This window comes from Manduca sexta, chromosome 10 (assembly GCF_014839805.1).
Source record: "Manduca sexta isolate Smith_Timp_Sample1 chromosome 10, JHU_Msex_v1.0, whole genome shotgun sequence".
NCBI classification, from domain to species: Eukaryota; Metazoa; Arthropoda; class Insecta; order Lepidoptera; family Sphingidae; genus Manduca; species Manduca sexta.
The window spans coordinates 3,176,397-3,202,220 of record NC_051124.1 but is presented as its reverse complement, the minus strand read 5'-3'; the positions used below and the strand labels follow the sequence as shown (position 1 = coordinate 3,202,220).

The 25,824-nt window shown below is 35.8% G+C and overlaps 1 protein-coding gene across 1 annotated transcript in view; it reads right to left on the bottom strand.

Moving 5' to 3' along the window:
* Positions 1-25,824, bottom strand: part of LOC115443871 (neuropeptide CCHamide-1 receptor) — a 165,474-nt gene that overhangs the window by 8,724 nt on the left and 130,926 nt on the right. Inside the window, exons 2-3 of the mRNA XM_030169454.1 lie at positions 24,446-24,639; positions 21,289-21,515 (exon numbers count right to left, since the gene is read on the bottom strand). Of these exons, the coding sequence (XP_030025314.1) occupies positions 21,289-21,515; positions 24,446-24,627 (409 nt within the window). The 5' untranslated portion in view covers positions 24,628-24,639. The remainder of the gene's footprint in view (positions 1-21,288; positions 21,516-24,445; positions 24,640-25,824) is intronic.

Genomic DNA, 25,824 nt, shown 5'->3' with positions numbered 1-25,824 from the left:
TAGTCACAACCGGTTTAATAACTATAAGCAACAGCATACGAATTTTGAATTGAAAGAACTCTAATGCGTTCGTTGCCTTGATGCATGTGATATATTAACTCCTAATCGCAATGGTCAACAGGGTTTTAAGAGATCACAACAGCACATGAATTTGCATCCACGTAAGTTCTGAACAACCCTTTTTTTTAATGATTTCTTATGTTTACGCGAATGTTAGACAAAGAAATAAAACTATTTCACGAATTTTATCGCGGCTTTTTATATTAAAAATTTCTCCAGACGTATCGAATACTTAACAGCCTTCATGTTCATGGGGTCTGTGTTGGTGGTCCGAAAAGTAAGTTACAATATCTACCTTGATTTTACAATCAACCAAAATTGTTAGCCACATTGTTAGTTAAATTTTCGCTAATTCCGCCAATCGCAATTTTGGGCGCTGTCATTGTCGTCCGCACTTACTTTAATAATACTCAGCTAGTAATTTGATTGTTGACTCCGTGCACCATTCAAAGGCTATGACAATAGCCATTTAAAGGATATAGGAAGGCATAGTCAAGTTAAATTGAAATCGAAAGCCCTCTTAACATAATTGTTAACATAAAACCTCCTTTAGCATTATTGCAGCTCATAAAAACTCGGGAATGTTGATTGGTTCCATGGATTAGTTGAATAAGAAGCTAGCATTATTTCGATGTTGGGAGATTGTAAACTCAGTCTTATTTTAAACGTGCATTGCAATGTGAGTCCATTGCATCTGATGGTAAGTGGAGTGGGGTCCAATAGAATGTCGACTGACGGGAGATGATTACCCCTCGGCAGTCGACACAATTATGCCGGCCTGTATGAACCGGATATATTTCTTTAAACGGACTTTTTATTTCTTTAAACCGTCACAGCGAAGTGACTCAACTGCACCTTTTGGTAAGCAGAGTGGGGAGATGATTACCCCTCACCAATCGACACAATTATGCCGGCCTGTATGAACCGGATATACACAGGCTGATCCCGCAACGCGACACACTTACGTGGGACACTATGGCGGGTTTTGACACCTTGTGTACGGTGGTCGCCGGGCGGACATAAAATATATCCTACCACCAGCAATGGTCTTCTGCGATACGGGACTGGAGCCTAGTTCAGTAACTACCGAAAACTGTTCTCTAATTAATTTGATGTATCTACGTTTTTACTAAAATTCAAAAAATAAAAAATAACATTATTATTATTGGAGACGATCAATTATGGTCATGGTTAAGCACAGAAGAACGTTTGTAGGTCGAGGCCCTAAATCATTATAGTCATTATAGTTAGGATTATTCCATCTTCTGGGGCATATTCGCCTTTAAGCAATTACGGGCGTTCTAAATTCTAATCAAAGTATAGCTTTGATAGTAGGAAAGAGTTAAATAGTCCCCTATTTACTTACACGGCTTTCAAAGTTGTTCTTTAATTAGAACACCCGCAATTGCCAAAAAAAGGGTTTGTCCCCGTTGACGAAATAGGGCGCCCTGACTATACCCTAAAAACTGGTATAATAGGACATTTGATTTTTATTTATAACTTTTATAAAGTATATACGCCATATAAACTTAAAAGCAGAATAAAATTTTGAAATCTGGTGAAAAATCCAAAAGTTATAAGCCATTGAAGTTAGGTAGTAGGGGTGAATGTCAAAAAACAGAAAGGTACGAAAATACTTGCATATGACGTCATCAGGAATTAAGATGCGTGCGAAAGAAAGAGATAGAGCGATATCGCGCCCACTCCTGCACGTTGCAATATTTGATATATAAATAACTGCTCCATTTCTTACCGAATTTTAATGCTGTTTTCATAGTATATTAAACATAGTAAAATATCCATTACAATGAAGACACACTTATGCATGAAAGTATTAATTAACAATCTATTCAGGAAATCTATATTAATATGCGTAAGATTCAAATTAAAACTATAAAACGTACACGGTGAAAATTATTTTTTAAAAAATATTAGGCCGTATAGAAAGTTTCCTTGAGCTCTTCTAACTAAAGAGAAAAACATGTAAGCCTCTTTGCCACAGAGGGACAAACAGTTACACTCAGGTAATACCTGCAAAGAACTTTAACGTACGAGTACTTAGTAGTTTGGAATTTAGCGGCGCAAAATATTCGCTGTTGAAATTTGCTGTTTATATTTTGCATTCATTGTCGTTGTAGCGTAGATATGGTAAATACCACTGCCGCAGTGAGGTCTCTAGTGCCTTTCGGGTCGAGTAAAGTGTAATTGGCGTTTTTTGTGCATATAACTTTACGTACCTGGCGTAAAGTTAGTGCAATAACCCCTGCCTACCCCTAAAAAGACAATAGGTGAATATCCATACAGTCTAGCAGTGACTGTCATAACTGAATTCAAAAAACTTACCAATAAAATATCTATGATAGAAACATATAAAATATTATTTGATAATCCATATTGCAATGACTATTACCAAAATAAGGTATTCAATTAAACATTAAAAATATTTGTTCCATAATACGATGTACCTTACATTTGGCTTATAGAACCCAAACTAGGCTTAAATGCTTAGATCTTGGGTACTTACATCACGATTAGCATAATAGAAAAGGCCTCGGTAACATGGCATTAGGATTAATATAACAGAAAACAGAAACTTAATAATGGCCGGCGTAATTGTGTTGAGGAGTTATCATCTCTCGTCAGTCGATATTCTATTGGACTCCACTCCGCTTACCATCAGGTTTTATTCTTTTTTTTTCAAATGATTGTTTTTCTGACATTTGATTACTATCGAATATTTGTTTATATCTGTGTTTCCCATTGGGTGATGGGGTTCCGCTATGATACGTAATTCGCTCACCCTCTCCTATCCACTTACCATCAGACAGGATCACATTACTGTCCTCGGATAAAAAAACAGTTTACATCAATGTGTATTCAATTGTTTTTGAATATCACAAGGTCCCCATCCTTTTTTTTCTTTAAACTAATTTAAATTTAATGTAGTTGCTACTTTTATTTGTAAAATAGTACGCATTAATGATGTATGTCTAGTTAATATTAATATGTGTGGTGTTATTTTTTTTTGTCAATGTATGCTGTGACACCTTAAAATGTTGTGCATTTAAACCTATCATTACTGTTATATTTTATTGGAGCTATTTATAATGTAACAACTACTGGTTGTCCTAATTATAAATAAATAAATGTATTTGCGATAGAAATCACGTGTAAATCTTGGCTCATGATTGAAAATTTCGAATCGCGTTAGTGTATCGCATAATTTATTCTAACATTGAAAGCTTCAATAACTAGCAAAAGCTATAAATCTCAAAACGGCTTACTGAAGTGAATGTAGCGTGGTTTGTAATGGGCCTGGATTAATACTGCGGTTTAGGGCTGTGCCTAGCACAATTAAGCGCGATAATCGATTATTCTGTATGAATCGAATTATTCGCGTGTCGAATATTTATATATAAAAGACGAGAAACTGCTCGCTGTTCCGCCCTCGTGAGTCTTTCCCGCTACAAAAGTCGCTAAATCAACGTGCGACGCTAGTGCCGTCTGTCTAATAAATCAGATGAAATAATCCATTATTTCTCATGTGAAGAAATTACCGGGATAAAAAGTAGTAAGTTATATCCAGGACATAAACTCTCCGTAAGCCAAATGTTATCCAAATCCGTTCAGTTGTTTGTACGTTTACTTCTAACAAACATCCAAACATTTTACAAATCTTCGAATTTTAAAATTTACTATAGTAAAAAGCAAGATTATAATCGATATTTAATCAATAGGAATTAGTCGTAACATAGAGGATGCTAATGAAATTAGGGCTCTGGCCGAGGACAGTATACACCAGAAGAGATTAATGTCAGGTCTGAAGATCAGTGACAATTTATCTAAAGCCGTTCTGAGACATGGTAATGTAATGCTGACCCCCACATTGGATTAGATTGTAGAAGATTCTAGAGAATACCAAGAAATGTATGATGTTAAGGGACCTGATGTTGGTATCAAGATTATTTATGATTAAGATTCTACTAGTTTAATCAGAGGTGGCGTAAAGCGTGGACGAGTTAGGCCATCAGCTGCGGCCTCGCATACCTAAAGGACTCGTGCCTCGAATACTAGACCAGTAATGTTTTTCACCATTAAAACTTCGAAACCTTTAATTAAAACATCACTTCATCATCATTAATCATCAAAATTTATGTATATTTGTCTTTTTGTAGCTTTTAATTGTAATAACAATTATCAGTTTCATTTATTTTACAAATTTATCTTTTTGCGTTACCAAAGGACATCGCAAAATGTATGTTGCCCGCATGAAATTTAGATGTTGCTCCGCCACTGGGTTTAATTACGGGAAACAAAATCCCAACTTGAAGCGCGAGACTAAATAACAAAGAGTAATAAATTAAGCTAGTGAGCTCGCGAACAATAACCAGAAAATATCCAATTATGAATAATTAAGATAAGACTTATAATTTAAGTAAAAACAGCACCTTTTTACATTACTACTAAGCTGTTTTCGTATTAACTTTATTAATTTCAGCTTTCCGTTGAGCGAAGAGAAACTGTTTTAAACGAAACCTCTCGCCTCACGAATTCGAGTACTACTTGAGTTTTATTTTACCGTAATATAAGCTTTACACTAAATGAAATAAAGTAAAATTTTAATTGGCGTAGCATGGCTCATTTTTCTATTGTTGGATATTAAGTTGTATGGTAAGAATAAAAACGTATATTGTAAAAAAATAATACAAAGATACAATTCTTTTTGCCGTTTTCAACTGGTACATTAAGCCATCGCGCAGACTTTATTAAAACTTTATTTAAACTTAGATTATAATCGTTATTATTGTTATTATTATTTATTTATTTTTTCTTCTGCACGTGGAGGCTTGTAATTGGCATATAGTTATTTAAGTTACAACTTATTTTGTAAAATTAGCCGTAAGTTCCCCGAATACCCCAAAATAAATAAAGTAAAAAAATAAAATAAAATCTGCAACTGTTTTAATCTAGTGTATATTCGGGAATAAATTATAAGCGTCTGCGTTTCGGTCAGCAGCAACGGTAAAAATAATAGTATACAAAATCAATGAATCAAAAAGCCTATCACTTTCCATTGTTGAATTTGGGCTCCCCAAACGAATGCCAAGTATTCCAGCAAAAAATCCAAGATGTAAAATATAAAAATAATATAATAACAGCCCTTATTATATACTACTTACTGCTGAGCACAGATCTTTTCTACAACTGAGATTAAGCCTTAGTCTATTGCAATGGCAAAGCGTTCATACAACTCGATTCCTAGCGGCTTCCCTTTTAGGAGTATTTACGTTTGTCTTTCTATCTTCTTTGTTCTTGTTTTCTGTTAAATTGGCCGCCATATGTTAACTAATCTAAAATTTAAAAGCGGCGATAGCCTAGTTGGTTGTGGAATGGACTGCCAAGACGAATGTCTGCAGGTTCAGATCCCAAAGGCACACACCTCTGCCTTTTCTAAAATCATTGTGAATTTATCGTTCGTTTTAACGGTGAAGGAAAACATCGTGAGGAAACCTTGCACATCTGAGAAGTTCTCTATAGGAATTTCGAAGGTGTGTGAAGTCTACCAATCCGCAATAGGCCAGCGTGGTGGACTAAGGCTTAATCCCTCTCAGTAGTAGAGGAGGCCCGTGCTCAGCAGTGGGCAAGTATATAATACAGGGCTGATATTATTATTATTATTATGTTAACTAAGGAAATTTTCTTTTTGCCCCGAGTAACCTTCTGAAAAATTTTACCCTTCTCCACTGGTCTATTAATGGCCTATTGCAGTTTTGGGCACTTCAATTACCTTCAAATAACTTTTTAAAGAATTCTCGATATGTTAGATTCCTCACGATGTTATTCTTCACCACACATAGCACAACAATTGGTAAACGATAGATATAAAATGGATTTTATAAAAATATTTCTCGACTACAACCCTATAGAATTCTGTAGGAACGCGTAAGTGCAGCGAAGTGTGGTAATCCTTTCTGACAGATGTTCTCGCTCCGCATCTACGTCGACAAGTGTATTTTATGTGCATTTTAACCTGATTCTATATCTTTTGCGATTGCAATAAGCTTGGTATTTGCGTGTTTCTGTTGGTGTAGGGTTAGCACCAAATGATACATTGATAAGAAGTTCCAGACGTTCTATATTACTTTGTATCAGTATTGAGTCGTGTGAATAAATATTTGATGCTGACTACCTACTGTGATATATGGTGATCAATATTCTCTATGAAAATGTTGGAGCTGGTTTGTTTAGCCTAATAGAATATGTTGGGAATATTGAAAATATCATATAATATTCAGTGACATGTAGATTCACGTTTCGCAACTATTGGAATAGGTTTTCCAATTTTGAAGAATAAATAAACGTGAAAGCATGATGTTAGCTTACAAAATAATTATAGTTCAGTAAATAATTTGAGTATTTTATTTGAATGAACAGAATATAAATTTAGCATCAGTTGAAGTAAACTTTTTATATGTTTTGTTTTTATACATACACATCACACCTTTATCCTTGAAAAGATAGGCAGACGTGCAACCAGGACTTCCACTTTTCGCCTGTGTGTTATGTCTAATGATGTTATAAGGGGCGAGCCTCTAGCCATATCGGGTACAAATTCTAGACTCCGAACTGATATTGACAAAAACTCAACATCACTTCTGACCCGCGACTCGAACTTGAACCTGAATTAGAAACACAAGGACCAAATACGCAAGGATTTAAAATAAAAACCAAGATTAATTTCCGCAGCATAAAGTTACGATCCATTGCACGGTTGAAAAGTGATCGGTCTAACACATTAATTCCCAAAGTGATCCAGATGGTCCCCCAGAGGTCTACGGGAGACTCCACGGGGGTCTACGGGAGACTCCAGAGGGTCTACGGGAGACTCCAATGGCGTCTACGGGAGACTCCAGGGGGACTACGGGAGACTCCAGGGGGGTCTACGGGAGACTCCAGGGGGTCTACGGGAGACTCCAGGGGGGTCTACGCGAGACTCCAGGGGGACTACGGGAGACTCCAGGGGGGTCTACGGGAGACTCCAGGGGGGTCTACGGGAGACTCCAGGAGGGTCTACATTAGCGTGACCAAAAGAGGGTGGTTCACAATACGTAAGCGGGGTCAACGAAAATTTATTTGGTTTTGATAGTAACAAATTAAATTTTGGGCTTGACTTCAATGTAGGCTGATAATATTTTAAGAAGCTCAGCTAACTTAAGTAAAAACTTGCATGTTCTGGGGAATATGTTACAAATTTAGCTGCAGACAGCCACCGGAACCAGCAAAATTTTGAATGTTCTATAAGAAAAATAAAGTTTGAAAATCTGGTCTAACACATGTAAACAAAATGGCCGCCGGTATACGTCATTTTAAATTTCATCAGTACAGTAAGGACCATTAAACATTGTTTCCAGTCGATTGAATCATTCATTTTCATTATAAACAGTCTGATTTATTTCTGTCAAAATTCTAAACAAACTCAAAATAGTCTGCCAATAGTCATTGCAGCCATCTGCGAATCAAACAAAGATAGTTAAATACAGTGGATTTGGTAGTACGCCAAGCAAAACAAACCTGTAAGAGCGTTTACAACACAGTTTTATACTTTTCCGATCAAAAAGAGCACAATTATTGATCTAGTTGTTTTTTGTTTATACTCTAATGTACATCTGGTGTTTTAAAAGGGATGGATTAGGGATTTTAATGTGGGGTAATTATTCATTGCAGATTATATCTAGTAGTTGCGTTGAAAATATATAAAGAATACGTTTTGCTTGCAGTTTCTCATTCGTGAATGATCTTTCTTGGAATTGATGTAAAACTATGTAAATTTAATCGGCGACAGCCTACTTGGGTGTGGGGCGGACTACCTGAATTTCCTGCATTCCTGAGAAATTCTCTACAGGAATTTAGGGGGTTTGTGAAGTCTACGAATCCGCACTAAGCCAACCTGGTGGACTAAGGCCTAATCCCTCTCAGTAATAGAGGAGGCCCGTGTCAAGCAGTGGGTAACAGTAGATAATACAGGGCTGATGTTATTATTATACATGTAAATTTATATAATATAACGTTATCTAAGTACAACAAAAAGATGTTAATCATGGACATAATATATCTAAGTTCCAAACATTTCCAATTTTTTCATAGCGGTTTAAACTTCAAATTCAAATTCAAATTTTTATTCATGATATCGGGTAAATAAGTACATTGGTCTTAAGTAATTGCGATAGAGTTCGCTGACATCTGCTTTCATAGCATATAAATGTTTGCAAAATAGATGCTTAGATCTAGATTAGAATTTAAGTAATAAGTTTAAAGCAAATACGTAACCTTCGGCAGAACAAATAAAATATATATGAATAGATACACAAAATTATAAACTTACTAAATTTATAGCTTAAACAAAACAATAAACCTTCCTAATTTTAAGTATTAACAGATCAATAAATATTAAGTTATTAAGTAGAATAACTGTATCTTCAATAATATTCATCTAGCAGCAACACATTATGTAGTAATAACAATGAATGAATCTTGTAAATAATCTTGTATAGTGTAGTAACACTTTTCTGTAAGTAATGTATGTAGCCTTGTTTTAAATGTTTGCATGTTTAGATTTTTTATATTTTAAGGTGGTTCTGGAGACTTCAATACTTAAGAGATTGTCCCCTCTTAATTTGCAAGTACGTATTTGGGAGTTTATAATAAATAAATTAGGATTCGTTTTTACGAATTTATAATATTAGCAAAAGGTAAGACATTTCCATACTTCGTATCTTTAAAGGAAATATCAAATGGAACGTATTTATAATTTCTATTCGCAATGCTTTTGATTAGCTTAATGATTTTCACCGGTCTTTGCGTTTCTTAGCAACGTCAGATCTCTGAAAATGCGAACTTCGATTTAAACATCGATGAATAATTCCTCTGGTATTTATGGCTACCAGTGCAGTTATAAAATAATTAGCGCTCAATATTTTAAAAAGTATTAAATCTATTACTTTAAAAAAAAATCTATTGTACCTATTTATATCTAAAATTCCGAGAGGTGGTTGTTGAAACCCAGCATAAGCTGCGGTTGCCTACTTGAGGAGCATTGAATTTAGCTAATGTTGTGTGCATTTTTTTTGTTTGTATTGTTATTGAGAATCATCTACTGGTAATCAGAAATAATAAATAATTTCCCAACAGAAATCAAGATTGAGTGATTGGGGACAATGGACCCCAGTTCTTACCCAACTACGGCCCAGCATTCCATGCTTGTTTTAAAGTTTACTATCGTAGTAACGACTAGGTCCCGGCGAATGGAGCGACAGCTGCGTTTCACTTAGATTTTCACATAAAGCCATCGTTTTGTTTACGACACAACCGATAGAGATCGTATTGTATTTTATTATCGAATCAAACTGCTTTATTACCTTGTATAAAGATAGTATTGGAATCGGCTGGTTTCGATGCGGTTGTTATTGGCCTTTATGTTTGTGATAAACTTAGTGTTGATATTTATGTTGTTAAATTGTTATTACATGTCATCTAGGATACGGTATATTCAGGTTAGCACAGAATTATGTTGAACCTTATGTCAATGCTGATAATGCTTAGAGTTGTTTGGTTTTAACTAGCATTTAGTTTTATGATTACTTGGATCACCTTTTATAAGGAATAATCAAGAATTATGAGAATCTAATGTCACTAATAAAATCGTCATCTCTGCCATCATTTTATTTATAATTACCTATATTATATATATAAAGGAGGTATGTGCTCAATATTATCTGCCATAAGTTATTATTATCCTAATTGACTTATGGACATTAAAAAACCAGATTTATGAATCAATGTAACTTGACCAAAAATTAACTACCTTTTTAAGGATAACTTTATGAAATTGTAATTTTTTTCTCTAATACGTGTTCAAAAACTGCTGCAGTTTTTCTTCGTAATTAAATACTAGTGGTGTTTATTTGACGTGGCGAAGAGCCCTTAATAGACCTATTATGGCGTATTTTATAGATACTAACGCCTTTTAATGCATAGTAACTGCGATGCAGCGAAATGTACTATTGAAAACTGTATGCATGCTAGAAACACAGAAAGAAAACCATAAACCACACTTTCGGCTTGAAAAAACTTCATCTGTGCAAAACCTTTACTAAAAAAGTAAGTGGTACTTCAAGACGGGTATTAAGTAGTCCATTTTTTCAAAAGCAAGAACGAGAGCGCAGAAAATAAAAATTTAAAATTAGATTCATAATATTCTTGCATTGCGCACCTGTACATTAAATTTTAAAATATTGCAGCATCGGTGAATTTAAAGTTAAAGTTAGTTCAAGCGAGTTTCAAAAATGTAGATAAACCAACCTACTCATTACCAGTGGCGGCGCGAGGCCCCGGTCAAAACAATAAAAGTGTCTCAGTTTCGTCGATAAGACAGTAAAAAAGGTCCTTCAAAGCACCACGCGAGGCCCCGGACGGTCGCACGGTTCGCCTTCCCCAAGGCTGCCTCTACTCATTACATCTATGTTTAATGTGTTTAGATACATATATCTAGTATATGGAAAGCGCTATGCATCCTTTCAAAAACAGAATACACGTGTAGAACCGTCAGAGAAACGTGTCCAATATTGACGTCAGTCGGCACATGAAACTGTCGGAGCAACCGCGCCGTATCTCAGCCTGGCATCGGACATTTATCGGCATAGTTTTATTACTTTTAATTATTAATATTGTGATCAAATGTATTATTTTCATTAGCAATCTCCAGCTGTAGACTTCGTAATTTTTCTATTCCAAATAAACGCAAAAGCTGAAGGACTTTTGATGAAGTTTGGCGCGCGAATAGACGTTGCTATGTATTGACATAATTTGAGCTGCTATTACTGTGGAAGATATTACACTGATACTTATATTTCCTTCACAAGAGATGAGGAAATCCTCTTTTGGTAATTCTGTAAATTTTGACGTGATTCTATAGTGACGGACGGTAATGTAGTAAGGTAAAGGAACCTTTGAAGGCTCACATAATTTTAAAATCTTTGTAACATCGTTTCATAAATAAATATAAACAAAAACCTTTGATAAATCGAGCGAATAGAACGCCTGTAATATTAAAAAGGCAGATATGCCTTCGTAGACGGAATAGCGCACCTCTTATATTTAAAGTCGGGCATGTATACACAGTTCATATAAAATCAGTGTTTTATAAATGTCACGCGTGTATCCTGCGGTGATAAACTGGGTTTAATGCCAGTATCGTGCCAACAGCGATAAAACGATATGGAGGGGACTCGAGGAGCTGTTCGTTGGAGTTATGACTTTTTAGAGATAACAGACTTCCGCAAAATTGAGTTTTACGCTGTTAAATAACGGTAGCTTAAAATAACCGGGCAAGTGCGAGTTGGACTCGCGCACCGAGGGCTCCGTGCAAACTTTTAAGTGTGGTATCTAAGTATTTATGTTAGTTCAAACGTCACAAACCTAATTTTGCCGTTTGAAGTGTAGATACAGTTATTACATCAACCGCAAATAAAAAGGTTGTAATAGTAAAAACGCCTTTTTTATTAAAGTACAAATATTTACGGTTTGCAGGTTTCTTTGACATTGCTTCTTGCCAAATTTTATGATTATAGGTTTTGATTCCCGAGTGAAATCGCAAAATATGCGACACAAACGATCATATTTTTTGATCGCTTTGACTTAGAAATTTGATTTTCTTACAACTAAAAGAGAGCGTAGTTCCAAGTATTTAATATAAATTTCACCTTGAAATAGCTTTACGCGTTTCTGAGAAAAAAGTGTCTTGACAAACAGAAGGAGGAATATAATTGATTCTATAAAGGTTCCTTTAAGGTCTCGTAAGCCTAATTTATAACTAATGGCCGAGTTTGAAAACATGAAAAAAAAGCTATACGTCAAATAAATTAAAATCTAATTAAAAAATCCACTAATAACTAATTTAATTGTCCAACAGAAATTTCGTGTCGCATTTTATTCTATATATTCTGACTTAAAACTGTTCATAAACTTTGGTAGAACTAAGAACTGTACAAACGAGCAAATAAACAGTTTTAATAACTCAAAAATGTTCTCCAACTCAACGTTAAATCAAATTGCATTTTTGAATTCGCAGTAAGCCGAATTATCTTCAAGTAGCCGGCACGACGCGCTGTGGTTCTCTTGAAATTAAAGTTACTGTACCGCGAGCATTCGCGCGGCTTAAAACATAATACAAACATCTCATACGGTACCAAAATAAACTCATAAAAAGATTTTAAAGCGGGTTTATATGAAATTACAAAGGAAAGTAAAAATGTTTAGCGGCTATGAGGTTGATCTTAATTTTAACCACCTTAATGATAAGGTTGGTCTAACATCTTCAGAAGCTCTCAATTGACCGTTGGGTTGGAGGCCAGATGCAGAAGGCAGTATTGCTGGACACGGCGCGCATTGTGAGGAGATTCCTCACTTTGAATCCCTAACCGCCGGTGGCCTGGGTCTTGAGCTTCGTCATCGGAGGGTTTTAATTTTGTTATACGCATGTTTTTTTTTTTAATATAATATATGTAAAAATGTTAAAATAAAACCTTTAAAATAAAGAGAATTGACCAGGTCGGTCTTAAATATCTCCATGACAAAGGGTTCATATTATTCTATATTTTTAATGCATGTAGTTTTATTTAAATTTTAGTTTTAAATAAATAAAATCGTCAGAAGCTGTATTCAAAGAACCAAAGTTTGTATTTCAGATTTGTGTTACACCCATAGATCGTAGATACACTACTGTGATACGAAATTATGAATGAGGTTAGTCGATAATATTGTACGGCGTAAAATAAAACTCGTTTTCAACAGATTTTTGTGATTATTTCTGTTCTGTGTTGAAAGAAAGAAATCTGAGTGGTGTTGAGTAAAGAAGTTAAATCAAGTTACTGGTGGTATGTCTCTCATATGTGAAAGTCCGATTAAGTAGGCAAGCAGCAGTATGTAGTCATTGTTGTGTTCCTGTTTGAAGGACATTGTAGCCAGTGTTACTGGACATAATAAGACTGAACATCTAATGTCTCAGGATGGCGCGGCAGCAGCGCAGTGGAATACCATACAATACTTTGTAATTCAAGGTGTTGGATGGTGTTTTTCCTGTTTTTCGACAGTGTTGCTTACTATCAGGCAACTGGTAAGCTCGTTTCGTCATTTAAACAATAAAAAAAAAGTTAATGTCACGATGTATTCGTGTACCAAAATTTCATTCATATTCTCCATTATACTGGAGCTACAACACTAGGCGTATATGAATGTTTCCCTTACTTGGCCAATGCAATATCATCTTTAAACATAAAGAACACAAAGTCGATATTGCTTTACTCAAAAGTTGTCAATATTGAATACGCCACGTACTATGCCGGCACTACACTATAACATTTTCACATTACATTTACATTTAAAACAGAAATAGCGATGCAGTACAGAGCTCCATAGATTCCAAAACCAGTGCTCTTAAGCCCCAAAATTCCAGCATTAGTTCTCGTAAGCAAAACAATTTATTATTATAAAGGAATAGAATAAATAATACATTTAATCCCTCCAATAAATATAAGATTATATGTTCTCAAACCCAATTTATTCGGAGAGCTATTTCCGAATGTAATTTATTCTTGTGCAGACTTGATTTCAAATCTAAATGACTTTCAGAATTTTGTCGGTATTATGTGCCAAATGGTTGGATATCTCTGGCAAAAAGCAGTACCAATAAATAAACGTTATAAATAGACATATTACACGTCCATATTCCGAAAGGATAGGCAGCGGTGGTCTACCTTTTCCACAGTGTTGAATAAAAAACTTAGATCAAATTTAAATCACTTGATTATTTACTTATAAAAAATTATAAAATCACATAGGTACCCGAAAACTAACTACTTATTTAAAATTCACTCGATATAATTTTAGTAGTATTTTTTTTTTAGGGAACGGCAAAGTCACCCCTGATGATAACTGAAGTGGAGTCCAAGAGAATGTCGACTGATGAGAATTACCCCTCGACAGTCGACACAATTATGACGGCCTGTTGGAACCGAATATGCTAAGGCTGGTCCCGAATCGCGACACACTTACGTAAGCCACTATGACGGGTTCTAATACCTTGTGTAGGTGGTCACTACCCGGGCGGATATAAAATATATCATACCGGCGGCAGTGTGTGCTTCAAGAGTCATTAGACAATAAATAACATAGAAATGCTTCTAAACTGCTCGAGAGGCTTATAGCGCATCTGGCCATAGTGTAGATAATTTTGTCTAGAGAACAAATTAATCAAAAGTTGAAAATCAGCTTTGTATATAACAAATTACTCATTTAATACTAGAGTCTAGAGGTATCTTGGCTATCACGTATCGTCTAGTTAAAAAGTTTAAAATGCTTCGTCGTTTTCCCAACCGCTTAACTTCAAATGATATAAGTATTAGTTCAAGCAGAGAACTCTAGTTTCTAATTATACCCAAATTATTCCAGTCCAAATAGTTACCACAATTTAGTCAGGGCATTAATTTTAATAATTAATTTCTATGGAGTACAAGTGATCTTTCATTTTCCGACGAAAAGCTCGTTGTCATGATTTTATGGTACAGTAAAATAATTGTTGCAAAATTTAATTTCCTATTTCCTCGTCGAATAGAAACTGTACGACGGGACCAGCACGATTGTTCCTTAAAATGACATTTTAGTGTGAAACATTTCATGGAATTAATTTGTTAAATTGTTGCAATGTCGCTAATTGAATATTTGAGTGGATTATTAACATGTTTGTACGTAATTTGTGACTGTTTTGGTGATTTGCATGCGCGATACACACGGTTTGGACGTCTCGGGTTCAAATCTCGGGTCGAGTTAAGTGATATTAGGTCTTTCTGCTCAATATCAGCTAGCTCCAGATATGCTCTCCAATTCCAATAGAGTCTGGAATGTGTGCTCGATATCGCGATGAGTTCGTCCTCTATAACATAAGATGACAGAATACACGTGGCAAAAAGCAAGTGCACTATTTGCACCTTTGCCTACGTCTTCGGAGATAAAGGCGTGATGTGTGTGTGCTTTTGATTTTTTTCATTTGTAAAAAGAAACCTAATTACACTTCTCATGGTGAGTTATTCATACCATTAGTACATAGGCTACTTTTTATTCCTGTAATTTGCTCTCATGGTAAATATATTTTTTTAATCTGATTTTTTAAACTAGCGTCATGTTTACTGGTGTTAGGTCTCTCATATGTAAGAGTCCACGTGGGTAGGTACCACCGCACTGTCTATTTCTGCCGCCAAGCAACAGTGTGTATTCAGGGTTGTGTTTCGGTTTGAAGGACATTGTAGCTAGTGTAACTACTGGACATAATGAGACTTGATATCTCATGTCTCAGGATGGCGACCGCAGTGGAATACCGAACAATACTATGTAATTCAAGGTGTTGGATGGTGTTTCTACTATTTATGGGCGGTCGTATTGGTTACCATCAGGCGAACGGCTAGCTCGTCTTGTCATTCAAAGCAATAAAAGAAAAAAAAAATGTTGTGTTTTATCGACTTTTGTAGCGAGGAAGGCTTTTCACACAGTTGAAGCTGCGAGCAGTCGAATCAGTTATAAAAACATAAATAGGTGACCTCACTAAACATTTTAATTCTTGACGTATTTTACACGAGGTTAAGATGAGCGTTTGATACGCAAACTTTAATATTATGTTTCAACTATGTAAAGAGGCGGTAGCCTAGTTGGTACCGGAACAGACTGCCGAGACGAATGTTCGTAGGTTCAAATCCTAAGGGCACACACCTCTGACTTTTCTAAAATCATGTGTGTATTCTTTGTGATATTATCGTTCGCTTTAACGGTGAAGGAAAACATCGTGAGGAAACCTGCACATATGAGATGTTCTCTATAGGAATTTCGAAGGTGTGTGAAGTCTACCAATCCGCACTAGGCCAGCGTGGTAGAATAAGGCCTAATCCCTCTCAGTAGTAGACAAGTGCCCAGCAGTGGGACAGTATATAAAGGGCTGATATTATTAGATAGTTCAATGCATTAAATATCTATTTAAAATCGTACAACCCTTAACAGCATTTAGCAATGAATCAACTCATTATATAATGTCTCGGACATATTAAGATCTTAGGTATTTAATATAATTTCATTATTACTAATTTACCGGTATAATTTCTAAGAAGTCTAATATCTCTTGTTCTTGTTTCCTAAGTCTGGTATTCAATAAGATTCAATTCAAGGCGCTTTATTACTAACGAAACAATTTAATATGAGAAATATCCTTTGAGTATGAGACGTACCTTGGATTGCTTTAATTACTACCTATAAATAGGATTTAAAACTTAAGAGATACTTAGGTAAATTATTACTGAGACGAAGACTCATTTACAGCTCATGGAGCTGAACGTTTTCAAACAAAAATAACTTTTATTTACATTTGCTCATGGTGGAACATTACTTGGACAAATACTTATTTAAAGCCCATGTCACTAACGATTGTCATACTAAATTGGACTTTATTTACCTACATTTGCAGGGTATTTGTAACCGACCGGATAGCGACCGCTGTAAACATGATGCAAAACGCGATAATGCGGCTCATGTAAGTGTGCGTTGAAGATCAGCCTGTGTAGGTTTTTAGGCCGGCTTATTTTGGCGACTGGATTTATCTTTTCTGTCGATACTCTCTCTGGGCCCGTAGCCAAAACCCATTTCTACAATCGTTACCGCCAGTAGAAAACAAAAAAAGCAAAGGAATGACATATCTAAGTGACAGAATCATTGCTAAGGTATTATGTTATTCCTAACATATTTTTGGAGATTAAGTGGATTTGTTTTACGCTTTTTTTGTCTCTGCTATTATTTCTCGGCATTGACTAAATCACCGATAAATAAACAGTGGGAGCCATAATATGAAAGAAGAAGACATATTTTTGTTATCTATTAGCCCTCATGATTAAAAAGAGGCGTCTTAACTATGACCTCTGTACGTCACTCCACTTAGCAGCAGGTTCAGTGAAGTCATTGCCATGACTATATGATGTATAAATAATAATAATATCAGCCCTGTATTATATACTGTCCCACTGCTGGGCACAGGTCTCCTACTGAGAGATTAGGCCTTAGTATACCGCGCTGGATTAGTACGGATTTGTCGACCATACTTCAAAATTCTTATAGAGAACTTCTTAGGTATGCAGGTTTCCTCACCATGTTTTTCTTCGCCGTTAAAGCAAGCGATAATTCACAGAAAATACACACATCATTTACAAGATCAGAGGTGCGTATCCTTAGGATTTGGACTTGCAGTCATTCGTTTTGGCAGTCCGATCTACATCCAACTAGGCTCTTCAAGGTTGTATAAAAGTCTTCAATAGTCCAGTAGACCGATGTTTCACTGGTAAGCGCTGGTAATCTTATAACACGTTTAGAATTTTTAATTGCAAAATACATGACAAAAACAAGTAACCGTGGCGAAGGCTTAACGTTTAAAAATAAAGCTTTTAAATAACAAGGTTCTAGTGTGAGTAAAAATAGTTTCATTAAGTTCACAGTTTAATTTATCTTTGGGAAAGATTTAATAATGTAGAGGTGACTAAAGCGGCTTCATAAATTGAGATTACGGCTCACAAGAAATGAAGGAAATATTTTAAAACACAAAGAACTATAAATAAGACAAGTAATGAACAATTCTAGTTATTAAGTGAAAGGTGTTGGTAGCCTGTTTTTAAATATGTTACTTTCAGTAATAAATTGGTTTGATGTGTAATTTGATGTATTCAATGAAATGATGTTGTGAAGTTATCGCTTAATAATTTTTCGGGCCATGTCTACTGTTAGTCTCGAATAATTATGAATTATTGTCATTAGACGTGGATGTAGCACGAGCATTATTAGATAACCTTAACGAAATAATCTAAAACCTTTGACATTGCGTGCAAAAACATTTCTTAGTAAAATATACATAAAGTCGTAACTTTTTATTACGTTTGAAATGATTGTGTCGAATAAAACCTGTCTATATGTCGCCATTTTGCATTTAACGCGTCCCTATAACAAGTGATGCTTATTATTATTCTAAATGGAAGTCTGGATGTGAGCCAAATGTAAATGATTCCAGATTATTTGCTGTGACAGTTCTGGTCCTTTACAAGTAAACAGGACGTAAGGGTCTCTATACACTAGGTGGGTTACAAGATCGCGTAATATAATAAAACAGATTTTGATCATGGATTCAAAATAAACGACATACATACTCGTATTTAATTTTCGAAAGGGAGAGGGGCCTACTAACTAGTGCCTTTAATTTTTACTGTGCTCATTAGGCACAAATTTTAAACACCAGGTTGACATTGGGTACACAACTACTTTAACATACTTGAAGAAGGAACCCGAAACCTAATATTGCGGTTCCAACTATGTAAAATATAACATTAAAAAAAGTCCCTTCTGAAGAATACCTGTAATCTACGTCGGGGGAAACCTAGCAAGGCCTACTGGAATCATGCCACTACTGCAGGAGGCCGATGGAAAGTGGGGAAAGAATGAGATCTTACCAGAATGAGCGAGGAGGGGGGAGGGAGGGTTGTTCGCAAGCAATTGTAAGCCTCAATGTGAATTACAACCAAGAGATACACACACTGGGCTGTGTGACTAAAACCGCGACAAATGTCCCCGTGCATGGAAGTGCATTTGATGTGAAGACCAAGTAACGTTGAGAGGTTATGTGATGGATGTCACGTCACGGCTATCCGGCCAGTGTACACGGGGCTTAAGATAGACAAGATAGCTTTTGTTTCCTTCACGTTGTCACTATTTTCCTGCTATTCCTTTTAATGATATCTTGATATTAGCCACGTTTCTGGGGAAATAAGCCGCTGCTGCTTAATAGCTTCCTCAATACGTATTTACTGGAAAAACTTTATATAGAAGGCATCGTAAAAAGACTGTTTTGAGGAACTATTTACTATATTTGCTGGTTCTAGGATATATTTTGTATTCGCCCAGATAGCGACCACCGTACACAAGGTGTTAGAACCTGCCATAGTGGCACGTATGTGTTGCATTCCGAGATCAATCTGTGTATATCCGGTTCATAATGGCCGGCATAATTGTGTCGATCGGTGACGGGTAATCTCCCCGCTCCGCTTACCATCAGGTTCAGTGGGGTCACTTTGCTTTGACAAACTTTGACAGACTTTGAAAAATAAAAGGAAACTGTTTTTGTTGTACGTAATGTATTATAATAATATGTATGTACATCTGTTTTCTATCTCCTGTTGTTACTTGTTAATGACCACTCGCTCTAAATTACTGTCTATACTGCTTTCTCCGAAAATATTGTATTATATAGTGATGTATTACAGTCTAAGCTCCTTACTAAAGACACATCACTATGTCGAGTGACTCCGTTTCTGGCGACTGTCATTTCTGCACACTGTACCTCTTGGTGGCTTCAGCTTAGTCCATGACCACTATTAAACATGTTTAATAGTAGTTTTAATAAGTATATCTAATAAATGTATTGTCAAGATACCTGTGTTATTATTGTTGTCGTCATCACACAGCCATAATGCATACTGAACGGATTTTAAGAATTATTTTCTGTCTGATTATCTGTTTATTTGTTAGCTCACATCTCCAAAACTACTGATTTTCATGTAGTTATGACAGGTGTACAGAGTATAATCATAAATATTTGATCAATCATGTTTCGTATATGTAAACATTGAATTGTTTATTAATGGTTACTGAATTCGTAAAATGAGCAATTTATCAACGTCCAATAATAATTTGATTAATGCAAACGTGTTTCACATTTCATCGATTGTGGGAACATGGAATTCCGGATGGATTCAGCATGGATTTCATGTCTGTACGTCATATGGGCTACGCATTAAAAACCAGCGCTGCATATTACATAATATGTATTAAAACATCTGTAGTTATATAAATGATCTTAAGTGTTATTTAGATAAAATAATTATTCTTATAAATTGTTTTGACATATTGTGCCTACTTCTAGCCTCAGTGCCTATTTTTTACATAGGACGTATTCGTTGAGGAGGATAAGAGCGACTGACTATACAAAATGCAACAGTAATTTAGCAGTGCCAAATAGGGAGTGCGTGCAAATGATATTGATTTCAAAGATTCATACTATATGATGCAATAAGTAGGCACAACAGTATCATAAGTGCAACTTTGTTCGCCTACGTGATAAATAAAGTATTTTATTTTATTACTGCCTCGGTGCCATAGTTGTACTGCATACGCGGTACGGTAGTGCTCTGAGATCCTGGGCTCGAATCCCGGGTCGGGCAAAGTGATATTTGGGTTTTTCTGCTCAATATTAGCCCGGAGTCTGGAATTTGTGCCCGATATGGCGATAGGCTCGCCCCCTATCACATCCTAGGATGGAACACACTCGGCGAAAAGTGGGTGCCTTGGTTGCACCTCTGTATACCCCTTCGGGGATAAATGCGTGATAATGTGTGTGTGTTTATTTTATTATTGCAGTATATAGCTGAATGGGAGGCCCAATGTTGATGCAATCATTGCTTATGTTATTTAGGTTTTTGTGTTTTAATTTTTTTTTGTTCAACAATATATTTCTTGCTGTCAGTGTTTCCAGTAAGACCAGCTTGTATAATTCTGGTGACAATCCGAAAAGATATTTTATTTTCCGTAATATTTAGTCCAATAAACTTATTACTTAATCTCCAGTTTGATATCGTAGCAGAATGTGAGATCTTCGGTTCCCTTGTCAGATGGGGGAAGACTGTGGAGTTTATTCTAAACCGATTTGCTCGAGTTTCGATCCTCTAGAGTAATTCATAACAGACAGAGACATCGTAAAGACTAAGGCAAATCATTTCTACCACAACCATAAAAATACTTTGATCCGAAATTATAACTTCACATAAGAGCAGATGGAAAAAGGAGCAAGCCTATTTATCTCATTCATTTAAAACTTATCAGGGGCCTTATTCTCTATGTCTCTAAAGACAAGTATGTGGTTTTCTTTATTAACGCAATGTTACAATGATCCTGTATATAGCGAGTTTCTACAACCAAGCTAATAAAAGAAATTTAAAAAAATCACCAGTCGTTAATTAGGCCTGTATAAAGAATTATATAACTAAGCTAAAAAAATAAATAAAAACAACTTATCAGTCGTTAATAAGGAAGAAAGTGTCTTACCTGTAGCATGCAACTTCCTCAATGGGTCGACAATAGCGAAGTACCGATCAGCAGATAGGGCTGTTAGAGTAAACACCGACACTCCAATGCTGACGTCCTTCGCGACTTCTGACACGCGGCAGACGGTTGCACCCCACGGCCATGACTCCACAGTGTATACGATCGAAGTGAAGGGCACGCAGGTAATGATGACCAGCAGGTCAGCAAGAGCAAGGGATAGGATGTACCTGAACAAATAGATATCATAGTAAAAACTGAATATTGTTGGAATTGACTTCAAGACACCAAATCCACTTAGTACTGCCTTTAGGGGAATGTGCTGGATAGGTTCCCGAGGTATCTGAAGGGGGAGGGAGATGCCAGAAATACCTTTGCCCCAATCTATGGGTATACATCAAATAAGTACCGATTTTAACCCGGCGAGCATGAGGTGAAAAAAAGTTACATCAAGAATGTGGCAGGGTGGGACATACCCATAAATGAATGTACCATAATGTATTACCTATTATTCTTTTTTTGATTTTGTTAATTTTATTTTGTAAAATAATGAATTATTTAATGGAATTAAATGATAGAAGGTCTTAGTTAAGTAATAATATTTTTTATTTATGATTTTCTTATACTATGTAATTATAGAAACAAAAGTTTATAGATTTTCAAAAATTAAGCATTCAACAAGAATATTATTCTTTGGAATATAAATCAACTTGAAACTAAAAGATAATGAGATCCTCCGCATAAATAAAATAATAAATTGAAAAAATGTATTGAATATATGATTAATCACTACTGTCGAGATAAGCACAATTTTCGCAAATGAATTTTGCATGCTCCAGACATATGGGCTTGGTACAAGCGTTGCAAGAATGTTTGGTTTTTCTATCCTTCTTGTATGGACAATCCTGGCATCTGACATATCGTCCGGGGACATTCACATGTCTAGATGAGGGCTCCCCTAGCTGTTTTTCGATTTGCTGGCGGACATACCTTGGAATATTTTTTTTAGATTTTCTTGAATGTAGGTGTTCGTAGATCATTGATAAGCCCAAATTACGAATGAATTCTGTTCTTTTGATCGTAATGTTTTTATTTGCTCGATATATAATGCAAGCATTGATAGCTGCCATGTTCAAGATACCATAGAACAAAGTCATAGGCCACCGTTTACTGTTGCGACTAACATTGTAACTGGCACTCAATTCATCAACCACGTCAACGCCAGCTTTAGTCGAATTATAAAATGTTATCATTTCAGGTTTTTGTTTCTCGCCTGAAGATTCATCTATTGAATTATCATGGTGCATTGTGGACATAACAACAACCACCTTAGTTTTTTTTGGAGCATAGGAAACAAGTGTGATATCTTTCTGAAAGCCAAAGAGTGAAGTGTTAGGTTGTCTGTTAGTTGTAATGAAAGCTTCAGGAATCTGTCTCTTGTTCTTTCGTACAGTTCCAACCGACGTTAGGCGATGCTCATTTAGTAGATGGAGCATTAGCTCATATCCAGTAAACCAGTTATCAAATGTTATGTTGCGGTGTGATCGTGAAACTGGTTGAATGAGTCTTTCCACTACCTCAAATGGTTTATTACTAACTGCATATGGTCCTAACGGTTGTTTGCCGGCGTATACTTCCAGATTCAAAACATAAAAGGTTTTTGCATCGACTAGAGCTAAAATTTTTAACCCGTACTTAGCTGGCTTGTTTGGAATGTAGACGCGGAACAGACATCGACCTCTAAATGCTAGTAACATCTCATCGATAGTCAAAAACTCACTTGGAGAGTACGCATTCTGACAGCATTGAACAAACTGTTCAAAAATGCTTCTAAACGCTGCCATATTATCAATTTGTTTACGCTGCTGTCTTGTTAACTTGTCATCAAAACGCATAGCATTTTGCAGAAACTGGAATCTCTGCAGTGACATGGTGGTGCGAAATATATCGACACCAGTTCCATCAGTTCGCCAAAGATCTCTCACACTTTGTCGATTAGATTTGATGACGCCAGCTAAGTATAATAAACCAATAAGTGCCTTCAACTCACATATAGTGGTTTCTTGCATGTAAGATAAAGCATTTACAGCATTTTTGATTTGTTTTTGTTTTTGACGAATGTTCGAATTAGTGTGAATCAGGATTTCTTGAAGCATGTTTGCAGTCACAAAAATATTCCAGCATTCATACTCTGTGTCAGCATCTCTAGCAATATTTCTTACTAAAGCATGCTCGGTTACGATGTTTTCTGAACGAAGCCTCACGTTTGTACGCTGACAATTTTTATACCACTTGGTTCCATCTTTAGACGTATAAAAAGGACCACTTACTTGCCGAGAAGCTGAAATTCTCTGTCTAAGTTGAGACAATGGTAAATCGTCTTCGGGGTCGTAACCTGATTCATTCACTACAACTTCTTCCTCTCTGGAGTTGGATGATACATCAACTGAATCCTCACCTTCTTGCTCCGTGTCAGAATTGACTTCATGCTCACTACAATGATCAGTTTCTTGCTCTGAACTGGACTCACCAGATGAATCAGTTATTTCCTCTTCTAACATGGCACGAATCCGTTCTTCTTGACTTTCAACATCCATTTTCGCCAAAAACTAAAAACAACATAAAACCAAATCCATATAATAAAATCATAACAAATATCTGAAAATAATAAATAAAAAATAGTATAAAATTTATAATTACGTCAAAAATGAGGCAGGGTATAACATACCCGAGACAAGATTGTGCACGAATATCCCGGCCGGTGTCCCGCGCCATACTGCGTTCACGCCACCACCCCGTCCCGCACACCCCTGCCTCCAGCTACTGAGCGAGCTCGCGTCGGCAGACGAAGATTTTAAAAATTACGCTGCTTTTAAATTTAAGCAGGGTATGCAATACCCTGGTTCATGCTCGCCGGGTTAAGAGAGCATACTAGGCAGATTCCCGGTGTATTTGAAGGTGGAAGGGGATGCCAAAAATGCCACAGGCTCAATTTGTATGCATACTCTTTATCAGATGAGCAAGAATACAAGAAAAAAGGTCCTTAAAGAGCGACAATTGAAAGCCGTTGGGACGATGAAAAATGTCCACCATGGGCGCAAGGTTGTACTTAAGACCGGTATTGAGTCCAGTGGTCACTGTTGTAATATGAAATACTCACGTGTTAGGAACATTCCTCATGGCTTTATGCCTGACGAAGACGGCCACCAGGGTTCCGTTCCCGACGACGCCGATGACGAAGATCAGCGCAAAGATGATGGGCACTATATACGTCTCTGGCCGTTCGTAGTACGGCTGGTAGTTCTCTGTGCCATTCTCCTGTGTGATGTTGGAGGTTTCCATGGTGCATATTATCTGTAGAAGAAAAATCATTGTTAACATCTCGTATGGTTTTATGTTGCGACAAAAATGCAGTCACAATTTTTTTATTCGAGATTTGAAGCCAGATTTTCGGGTAGTAAAACGGCGTATGCAATACAACTATGCCACTAAGACAATCCCACAGGATTGCTCGAAGAGTACATTGAAATAGAATTGATTTAAAATTAGCCAAACAATTCTTTCTCGCGAACTTAGCTGCAAAAATAAACTATACAAATTCAAATAAATAAATTCAAGATTGAAGTGTATTATTAGCAAGTCATTATTTTTTTTAATACACAATAGAAAGTAATTTACTTAAAACAAGAGTTAAGGCGAAAAGTTTATTAATCATGTTGGTGTGGCAGCAAAAATAAAAGTTAGAAAACAAACCACTTACTGCGAAAACAATGAATGAAAAAGCTTTAAATAAGAATGGTTTCTTGGCTTTAGATATAAATATTCTTTGTAATAAGAAGTGTTTTTATATTTAGTTAATGAATTTTAATGATTTGCGATATTGTTTTTGTGACATTATTTGATTAGATGCGATATTGTATTTGTGACTTTTTGAGATTCATATTATCAATTATCAACATGTCTAAGGTAGCTTAAAAACTGCAAGGAAATAAATGGATATACGTAGCTAAAATCAATAATAAAGAACAGGCAAAAAAATACAGTATTGCTATTTTAAAAATCAGTTATATAAACCGGTAATTCTAATTTATATTTTTTGCCTAATCCCTATAGACATCGGCTTTGAAATAGGTAGTACTGGGTTCAATTATTCAGGCAACACTATGTTGGAATCCAACATACTTTTGGAAACCCCTTATGAAGGAAATTATTACCATGCTTCTCGTTAATACAAGCTAAATCCTTTCTCCAACACGTGTTGACAACACGTTTACCTTACGTGGAATAAATCGATCTGACGGTTAATAAGGTCTAAGATCCGGTGATTAGTAAAATATCTTATAAACTTATAAGAGCTATCTAATTACATATATTTTTAAATTTATAGCAACTTAAAGTGACGTCATATTACTAGATGGAAAGTGAAATAAAGCGAAGGAAAAGGTCGTCGGGCAAAAGATATTGTATCCCTTGATCGAGGGATCCAACACGATAGACAATAATAATGAAATAAGTAATGTAATGTTTGTAAGTTTGGAT